Source organism: Morone saxatilis, unplaced genomic scaffold (genome assembly GCF_004916995.1).
Source record: "Morone saxatilis isolate NCDOM2014 unplaced genomic scaffold, NCSU_SB_2.0 Contig2, whole genome shotgun sequence".
NCBI lineage: Eukaryota > Metazoa > Chordata > Actinopteri > Moronidae > Morone > Morone saxatilis.
Genome location: NW_023339762.1, coordinates 25,113,459 through 25,124,038, shown reverse-complemented (window position 1 = coordinate 25,124,038; position 10,580 = coordinate 25,113,459). Strand labels below are relative to the sequence as shown.

At 40.6% G+C, this 10,580-nt stretch overlaps 1 protein-coding gene across 1 annotated transcript in view; it reads right to left on the bottom strand.

The window, feature by feature from the left end:
• The window catches only part of aars1 (alanyl-tRNA synthetase 1), a 19,292-nt gene extending 9,140 nt beyond the window's left edge, over positions 1–10,152 (bottom strand). The window contains exons 1-9 of the mRNA XM_035665726.1: positions 9,999–10,152; positions 6,639–6,796; positions 6,314–6,502; positions 5,438–5,583; positions 4,034–4,225; positions 2,370–2,514; positions 1,374–1,519; positions 1,031–1,139; positions 634–784 (exon numbers count right to left, since the gene is read on the bottom strand). Of these exons, the coding sequence (XP_035521619.1) occupies positions 634–784; positions 1,031–1,139; positions 1,374–1,519; positions 2,370–2,514; positions 4,034–4,225; positions 5,438–5,583; positions 6,314–6,502; positions 6,639–6,782 (1,222 nt within the window). The 5' untranslated portion in view covers positions 6,783–6,796; positions 9,999–10,152. The remainder of the gene's footprint in view (positions 1–633; positions 785–1,030; positions 1,140–1,373; positions 1,520–2,369; positions 2,515–4,033; positions 4,226–5,437; positions 5,584–6,313; positions 6,503–6,638; positions 6,797–9,998) is intronic.
• Between the last annotated feature and the right edge of the window lie 428 nt (positions 10,153–10,580).

Sequence of the window (10,580 nt, the reverse complement as noted above, 5' to 3'; positions counted from 1 at the left end):
ATCAGCTTTATTGGCCAAGTGTGTGTACACATAGTAGGAGTCTGACTCCAGTTTGAGGTTGCTCTGAATGTTACAGTTACATTCACAGGAATATGGAAACAGACATACGGCTAAAAACAAGGACAACAAAGCTGAACAAAGATAAACAAACATTATGATGCGGTTATCATTTCAATCAATCAGTGCGAAGTTAGATGTGAAAGCAAGTCAAGTCTCAAGTGTTTGTCCTGTAACTGGATTTTCGAAAATGATAATTAAATGAAACTGTTAGAAATGGATTTTGGAATTAGCAGAAGTAGCGTCTCGGTTTGGCAGACAACACAAATGATGCTGTCACCCCTTGGGACAAAGGAGAAATAAATAGGAAATACTGACGTAGACAACCATCTGTCAATTTTTAAATAGTGAATAAGAAAGATTTGAGACACACAGAGGGGCGAATGAGGGAAGAAACACTGATCCATAATGCCACCTAACACATTCTGAGCAGAGATATAGAGAGATAGAGGGAGGATTAAAGAGGATGAATGGAGGAGAATATAAACTACAATGGTGCTCTAACCTTGTTAAAATTATATCTACGTATACATGTATGTAAGTGAGTGGTAACACTTTTTGTTAAGTGCGTCTCACCTGGGATGGTCTTGCAGTCTCCCAGACTCATGATCTTTCTATCGAGGATACGGCGTCCCCTGCTGAGGGTTTTAAGGAACTGCACCTCCTCCTCATTAATAATGTCCTTCACCATTTCTGGGTCTTTCCTCAACTCCGGGAACGCGTCACCCTGGAGAGTGAGAGTGAAAGAAGACAGGGATCGAAGATGGAGTGAAAAGGAGGGGAGAAGAGATAAAAGAGGAATAGCAGAGAATCGATGGTTCAAATTCACTAATTCACTACTAACCCTACTTATGAACTAGATGTTGGAAGGTACTAAAGCTCCAATGTGCACCTTTTTACAGTGAATAAAAGAGAATACAGGGTATCTGCACACAGTTTAAGGCATTTTAGCTTTAGCTTTTTAAAATCTCACCAGGGAATCGACCACCACATCCACCAGAGAGGCAAAAAAGCCTTTCTGAGCTCCCAGCTTCTCGTGGGAATAACGGACTGCACGACGCAGGATCCTCCTCAACACGTAGCTAAACACGATAAAACACCACGTTACAATAAAGTATTGAAAATGAACTGCAAAACATTGCTTTCACAGCCACGCTAGTCTGAAATCTTGTGTTGTTTTGCAGTATTTACGTGTATTGCACCAACTCTATTGTCAGTAATTCAATGCCAAATTACCAAAGTATAATTTGGGAAATACCCCTCAAGGACTAGCACACTATACACACAAATTAAAGTATGCTGCATTCATGTCTCACCCTCTTCCTGTGTTGTCAGGCCGGCCGCCGTCTGACAGGGCGATGGTGATGGTGCGGGCGTGGTCAGCCAGCACACGGTAGGCCATGTCAATACCATCAGCATCCTCAGCGCCTACTTTACCGGTGTATGGTCGAGCACCTGTACCCTGAAACACAAATTATGTTGAAACTGCATATAAGAGTAGTGGTTCTCAACCTTCCTTTTCTGATGCACACCCACAGCTGATCTTGGAATTGTTTTTGTTAAGGTCTCTGCCTTAAGTGGCAGAAAGTGTTGATGTTTAAACCATTACCTATCTGCTGTACTTTCACATCTCTTGCTAACTAGTTTTCATGAACTATCAATCGCAGCACATGGCGTTAATGTGTTACAACTGACTCAGGTCAGTGGTAGGTGTGTCCTATAGCCGGTTGTAGCTGGTAGTTTATTGGATATTGTGACGATAAATCTACAAAAGATCAGCCACACACATTTCTAATCCTGCTTATGTGTATATTTTAACTAAATCACAATTGCTATTTCTTTGCATATTTGTACACCCCGGATTAGCACACCTTTCCAGGACATTTTCAGGAGTTTTTCTTAACAATACAGGATAGCACTTGGTTTACACATAGGTGGTCATCATTTAAGGCAGTTACAATGTGTTCTGCTGTGAGCTTGCAATTGCTGTGTGTACCTTGAACGGTGCGATAAAACAGCTAATGATTGAAATGCTGTTTAGCAGCTGACTTGAAAGGTAGGAGTGAATGCTGAATAATAAGTACAGCCACAAAATGTAAACTGTCTAATGGCAGAAACCAGACATCATCCAAAATCATCACCAAATCCTACTCAGGTTCTTGGGCAAAAACCAAATTTCAGCCAATATTTTAGACATTTAAAGGTTTTTTAACTTCCAGTGCTGAGGAACCCGAAGCTTCAGCTGACAAGTGAGATTTTTCAATCATGTTTACACTTCCATTCAGTTACGCAACTCTGGGGCATCTCAGTACCTTCTGAATGGCTTCAAAGTACGGGATGAAGAGGTCGGTGTCATAGTTGGACATCTTGTTCTGCAGTACGGACACCAGGCGCTCCAGACCCATCCCTGTGTCGATGCTCTTCTTAGGCAGCGGCTTCAGCTCCGTCTCAGACTCTCTACAGTTAAAAAGACACATTTTCTGATCAGTAAATGAGTGTTTGCACTTTTAACAAGGCAGTCTTGTAGTGAGAGAGCACGCATGTGTTTGAATTTGACAAATTAACCAACTTTTCTGCTGAGGAAACTGACTTATTCAGTAGTTCTACTTTTCAGTTTGTTAAAAGGAAGATTGCACAGTTGAGTTCAGATCACGTCAAACTTTGGATTATTTGGGATACTCCCCTTTTTAATCACAATACCATTTCTGCCCGAGACTTTTTGTCATCCAAACACACACATTTCAGAAATCAGTTTAAGCTTTTACACAGCTAAGTAATCAGATTTCTTTGGCAGACGTATATCTACCTTAATACTAGTACAAAATAGGTCTAACATTGAGATGGATATTCAATGAGATCACTTGTAAACAACTGTAAACGTCTCTTGACTGCAGAAACAAAAGGAGGAACTATAAAGGAGGTGTGGAGAGAGGGTGTGTGCATTGTATTCAGTAGCTGCAGTGCATAATAAATAGACCATGATAAAGGTGTGTCCAAATTCCAGCATCAGCTGATCTTTATTTACAGATAGGTTTATGTTTTGGTATGTTGCCGTCACAAAGCAGGTGATCATTTGTAACCCACTGAACTGGTTACAAGCCTTTATACAGAGATTACGTTGTGGGTTTTCTTTTGTTTACATGACTGTTAAATAACAGCAGTAAAACATACTAAGAGAAATCTACAAAATCTTACACGGCAGCAAAAACACAGATCTTGGTTCTTTTGTTTTTACTGGCTTTTTCAGGGTTCCCTATTTTTTTAAGAAAACATTTTCCAAGTAGGACACATTTACCTTTATTCCTCCTAGTTTAATGATGCGAGGTTTATGATGAAGCATCTCAGGTTTGTTACAGGTAGAAGCATGAAGCTTTTTTTTGCATGTACAATTATCATTGTCGTGCACATATTTATTAACCACAACAACACCGGGTTTTCATGAAAATTCTGCTCCTGGCTTCGGAAAGAATAAACTCGACTAGATTGTTGCATGTTTGTTCCACGTCTGGTAATCCTGCTTTAAAGTGTCATATATGCAGGTTAGTCAAACTTAATACTAGTGAGGGGCTAAAAGCAAACTTATTTCCAGTATATTTGGTCATTTTAATCAATTTCCAGGTGTTTTCATAACTGGAAAACTAGTCTCTAAATTTCCAGGTTTTCCAGGATGAGTGGGAACTCTGTTTTTCCCCCCTTTAAAACCGTGACTATGAGGCGTTAGTGTGAAGGTGTGAACAAACGCAATCAACCAAACAGATTAAACATTTATCCCAGAAGGCATCACAACAAATTGTTATATACAATTGTAAATAATCTAAGTGCTGGTTTGTGAATAATTGCATCAGTCAGACGAGAAAACCTGTGAGTCACTTAAGTTAATTTATTTTGCAAAAGCATGTAACTGTGAGGTAAATATACCGTCCCCCCTTTAAGGTTTTTTAACATACTGTTATCAGTGTCTGAGTGAGTGCGTTACCTGTTGAACTGGATGAACACCAGGTTCCAGATCTCCAGGACGTTGGGATCGTCCATGTTCACCAGGTGAGAGGCGTCCCTCCCTCCGATGCGGTCGAAGTGGATTTCGCTGCAGGGGCCGCAGGGACCGGTGTCTCCCATCTCCCAGAAGTTATCCTTCATGCTGCCTGGCAGGATGCGAGCCTCTTCCATCCTGAGAGAAACACACATAAGCAGGGAGAGAAGATATTATTACATCGAAATTGGATGAAAATTAGAACATATGACGTATTCTGTGCTTCAATAATTGACACAACTGCCAGATTATAAGTTATTATATATTATACTATACTCATACTATGTTTTATTCTATGCTATATATTGTTATACTATATTACCTCATTTCACATTATATTTCATAACTTTGTTTTATTATACTATGTTATGTCTCCCTCAACTCAAAAATATGTCTTAATACATGCCTGGAGGGGATCTTTAATCATACAATATATAATTATTCTGGTCTACATGGTTTACATATACTAGACTTTCTGATATTAATTACACCACTAAGTCACTCTGTTCATATATACTCTATTTTAAATGTTATTTTATATACACTCCTTTGTCCTCCTATTGTCGTTTGTTTACCCTCTCTGTTATGTGTACTTATTTCTGTCCCTGTGCTGCTGCTACACCTGAACTTCCCTCTGGAGATCAATAAAGGCCTTATCTTATTACACGGAAGTCACAAAATGAAGAAAGATGTAACAGATATAAACATAAATAAAGATAATACATCTGCGTAGCTGTCCAGTCTAAGAGCCAATATATGCAAAAACAAGGGGCCAGTGATGTGTTTCTATGTGAGCAGACACACAAAGTTGAAGAGAGTAAAAAGTGAAACATAACCAAAACCCAACAGATATCAGGATTAAGAGAATGTTTTGAATTGTTTTTTTAAGGAGGGAAAGATCAGAGAAAGTCAGCTACTACGGGAGGGAAATGACAACTGAAAGCTTTGAATAAATAAATGGTAGATAATTGCACTGTTGAAACACCATGAGGGAAAATCTTTAATGTACTGGGCCTGAAAAAAGGTGGAGAAACTGAGGGAGGGAGTGAGAATCTTAACGGCTGTTGTTGTAGTCGGTGTGGTGGCTCTGTGGGAGGAGAAGAGAGGCACTTCCTCTGGGAATAATCACGGCATTATGCAATCACTTTAAACAGCGGCAGATAGACAGCAGCCACATTCATTTAGAGATTTACATCTGTAAAAAGAGCTGTAAATGATTTGAAGAGGAGGTATCAGGTACCCAGGAGATAATGTAGGGGGTTCAAAGTAATTCACACTGGGCAATGATTACTAAAAGATGTTTTAAGTATCCTTAAAGCAAGTGCTGTCTCATTCCCAAGCAAGGCTCACCCTAGGTCGATCCAGATCTGTTTGCACTCCAGGTCGGGCTCCAAGCCTGCGTCCTCGTTACCCCCAAAGTAAGTGACATACAGACGATCAATGGGAATACCAAACTCCTGGGTCAGCAGCTCCAAGGCCATCTTACAGGCCAGTTGCTGCAGAGGGAGGAATGAGACGAGACAGAGAGGACAACGAGACAGGAGCGTAAGAGAAAGTAACTGCAGTGCTCAACAGAAAGCACACACCTGGGTTAAAGAGGTGCAGGTATAAGAACAGGATGTCTCTAAATCAACTCACAAATTAGTTACTGATCGCAATGAAGCTCAACCGATACAGGTTTTTTAATGACCGACGCTGATATTTAGAGATATTTAGATATTATATAGGAAAACTAAATCAATCACGTAAACATGTGGATGCATTTCAGATTTAATACAAGGAAAAATGAACTTGCTGTGACTAAAACATGCAGTATTTTTAAATAGATTTGTAACCCTAGTCACAGTTGAGTTATAAAGTTCCTTAATAGAGGTTACAGTCATGTCCAGTAAGGACACGAGATTTGAGATTTTATGTTATTTTCATATCAAAATGAAGGGCACTACAGTAGAGCGAGAGCAATAAGTCTGCCAGGCTGAGAGATCAGTCAACATTAGCTTATGGCAGCTATATCAGTATATTTGTACCAATACGAAGTTTGTCCCCCAGAGACAAGTTGATTTTTCAACTGTAAAATGTATGTAAAGTATGCATCTTAGTCACAATCTGGAGGAGATCTGTATCAAGATTATTGCTTATTTATGTTATATGATTATTATTATCTGCCTCAAACCTCCATCAATCAGGTTACAATTGCAAGGTGACAAAAAGATGAGACCATAATACCTTAAAGTAGTCCCCAAAAGACCAGGACCCCAGCATCTCGAAGAAGGTGTGGTGGTAGACATCTTTTCCCACATCGTCCAGGTCGTTGTGTTTGCCTCCTGCACGGATACACTTTTGGGTGTTGGCAGCACGGTGCAGCCTGGCCATAGGGTGGGACGGATCGATGGTGTTGAGGAAGATGGGCTTGAACTAAGAGGAAGGGGTGTAAAAAGTACATTTGTTTTCTGTAAGAATCTTATTATTTTAGCACGGAGTCAAAATGTTGTAAATCAAAGAGAGAGAGAGAGAGGCCCAGATATTTGAGAACGACGGATGGATAGTGTACCTGGTTCATGCCAGCATTGGCGAAGAGCAACGTGGGGTCGTCCAGTGGGACGGTGGACGACGAGTGGACGTACTGGTGCTCATAGCGACGGAAGAAGTCGATGAACTTTTCACGGATTTGAGCTGCACTCAAAGAGGAGTCCATTCTGAATCAGCTGTCTGAACAAAAATATAGAAAGAAAGAAAGAAATGAATACTGTAACCACCAATCATGTTTAATCAGGCAGGCAAAGGTGACATTTAATTTAGTTCCATGTCTAAGTCCCTGACTGTGATCCACAGTGACAACATGAACATTTCTATGTAAATAACTAGTACAGCTTAGTTATCGAACAAACAGAAACAAGTCTGCAGGGCTGCCCCTCCGAGAACTTAATGATTCGAGTCATCAGTCGAGAAAAACCTGAGATGACTTTGCACTTTTGTTTTTTAGCTGTGTCACTGTACAGAGCAACAGCATGGCAGGCTGTAAACAAACCCAAAACGAACTGTGATGGAAGCAGAGAGAGCGTGACGACAGACAGTGGTGCAGCAGCTGCTGACTGTCGGTAAAGTTAGCCAAACCCCTTTTGAACCAGACAGTGGTTCAACCTCTTCTGCTGCCGTCCATTGTGACGCTGTGGGCTGACAGCGCTGCAGCAGCCCGGCAGGAGAGAGGCTCTGTGGTGCGCTGGGACTTTATAACTGAACTATGAGCAGGACGGACACTTTTTCTTTCTCTGACTGTGTGGAAATCTGATGTTTTCACATCAAAGATGACAAAGAAAAGCATTAAAATGTGAGGTAAATTATAGAACTGCTGATATCAGAGCGGAGTGTGGCGCTGAACTGATCGTATTGAACATCCAAATTCGACTTGAGTACAGACATAGTGGTCTGAACATGTGGCAACTTAAGCTCCCAGCAGCTGAGCCCAGCTATAAAGCAACAAGTTAAAAGTGTGAAATGTTAAAATTCCTTTTACTAAACAGACGTGTGTTTAGAGCTCCACCTTTCTCAGTTAAAACAAGAAAAGCGTGCGCTCTCACTGCACTTCTGCCCAAATTTAAGGCTGATTTTAATCAGTGCTAACTTGGCAGTTATGGGGTGTCTGCAGAGCACACACTACAGAGGTTAAAGACTTTGTTGTTGTCCAACCAGTTACACAGCTGTTATTGTCGTTCCAATCATATGTGGACAAACCTGGCTGAACTCTTCCAGTGTGAAACTGCAGTTGAGCTGCACCCTAAAAAAAAGATAAGAACAGGAGCTGAATGAGCTGCTGAGCTGCTTTTCTGTAAAATGTGGGATCCATCTTTCTAACAAGTTTAACAGAGACACTGCAAAAGTGCCAGTTTACCATTTCTGTGGATCAATTTTAATAATTTCCACTGTGAGTAAAGTCATTTGGCCATTAGACTAGTTACAACCATTTAAAATAGCTTAGTCTTTTCACCAAGCTATTTGCCCCAAGGGCTGCTTTGCTTCAACACAGCACCTCCTGAATGGTCGCACAAATACAGAAATAAGAGCACAGGGCAAAGAATACTATGATTTGTTGCATGAGCACTACAAGTATGTAAATAAGGATTACCTGTTATCATAATGAGGTAGGAAGGTATTCCCCCGCCACCCCTTTAGCCTCGAGTCAAGTCAGTTTGTACGGCGTGTGTCTTAACAAGCGGCCTTTGCAGAGATGTTCTACTCCGTCTTTTCCCTTCAGCAAATTGCCCTTTGGCTCGTCTCATAAACCAACGACAACTCAGGAATCCTGTGAGGCAGGCGAGACCTTTTGTGGATGCTTTTGTCTTTGAGCTCATCATCATTTTATCCAAAATACATCGAAACAACAGCCAAACGGCTCTTACAGGATACACACAATGTAAGACTGAGTGGTCAGGTGGATCTTTAGTAGTGTTTAACACTTACAGCTGCCATAAAGTAAAGCAGCCGTGAAAGAAAGCAGGAGAAATTTAACTTGCAATTCAGGATTTTTCCACTTTTCTCATGTGCCATGGTGTTTTTGGGTGTTTTATTATCTACACAGAAAGCTACAGATGGATGAGACACTGCCGCTGATGTGAGCCTATAAAGCTCATTGAGCACAAATAATTAGGAATGTAAAGACATATCGTGACACAGTTAAACTGCAATACAAATATGTGAAGATAAAACTCAGTGAGATGAAAAATTAATCACGATATCAACGAGCAAAGACTTCAGTTTCTCTTAACAAAAGTAAATATACATTACTTTGGACTACCTCAGGAGTAAAAAAGTATTCTATAATTTAATAAAGAACATGTGTTTTGTAGAAGATCATATTGTGAACCCAGTATCGGGAATTGTATTGAATCAAGAGTTGAATGTATTGATTATTTAAATCTGCGATTTGATTCACCTTTGATAAAGTCACTTGAAACTGCATGAATCTGAATTCAGCTAATTCAAATCTGATACGTTTGGACTCTTTTTAACCAAGCGTCATAACGACAGTATCACGAAGCTCTCAATAATTGAAAAAGTCAGCACAGTTGAATTCCCATTGGTGGACCACACTCATTCAAAAACTAGCTGGCAAAGGAGACCACACAGACTGTGCCTTCAGCTCTCTGAGGACTGCGAGCGAGCGGACGGTAAACAGCCACCGTCCCCATCCTGACTACCAAACCACCAACACCCTGTTGGCAACCAGAGAAAGACAGACATTTGGAAAGTCAAGTTAAGTTATTATAAGAAAACAAATGCTCATGGTAAAGCAGATGCTACTGGATCCAAAAGTGACAACAAGGAGAGGAAACTGTGCACTTTTAAAGATGCAAATGAGCTTTTATCCCTTCCCAGGTTTAGGGTTATTGTTGGTGGGTTGTGAAGGATGACATTTAAATCCACACTCCAAAAGTTAATAAGTGGTGCAGCCTTGTGTTATTTTTATTTTTTTTTTAAACCTTTTGTGCCACTGGGTCAGCTGTTTATTCCCACAAATACAAATGAGTTATATCCTCAGCTCCACAGGGATAATTTCCCTTTTCTCCTGCAGACTAAACCCAGTTCTCCACTGCCACCCATACCTCTGCTGTAAACAAGCACACAGGGAATGGTGCCTTAAGATAGTGCCAATCATTGCAGACAACATCCTTCCCTGTAAAACTGCTTCTATTGCTGTATTATTAGGTCTTGATCTGATTATAAACTCCTATGCTGAAGGCATTAGCTTTGACATTAGCAGGCTAAATCTTCTAGCTCGGCTCTATCTGTATGAGAGAGAAAGAGAGACATATCGTGGCACACAACACTAAACCAAAAGAAATAACCACTTTTTATGAATGGTACGACAAACGTTAATTGTTCCCACAGCACATGAGTGGATGATAATACTCACAGAAGTCGCTATTCTCGCAGAAAGAGTCGGTTTACTGCTCCCAAACACACCGCTTCAGCCCCACGCTGCTCAGCCACAGAGAGAGAAAGACAGCAGAGGCGGTGGACACGCCCACGGCGGCCGCTCATTGGTCCGCCGCGCCGCTGCGTCAAATTCTATTGGACGAGCCTCTTGTCAATCACAGTCATGCCCGCCACATCAATGGTACTCACTTCCCCTGTCGTGGCTGATGCAATGGAAAAGACACCGGTGTCAAAGGGTTTCTTTCTTTATTTCTTGCTTTTTGTTGAGTTTGACAGTGATTTTGGTTTCTGTTTCGCCTCCTGTGATTCCCACATTAAAATCAGTCATCCTTATTTTCTGGAAATGTCTATAAAGGCACAAACTGTGGCAAGATATCAGCAGTTATATGTTAATTATATTACCTGTAACTTTCAGCTTCCACTGGAAAACCAAGAGAACCAAAAGGCCTAATTTGTATGAAAAAAAAGAATAAATCTCATTTTTGAAACGTTTTGCATTTATAAATGTTTTCAAAAAATAAATTGAACCCAAAAAAAAGCTGTTAAAACTGTGAGACTG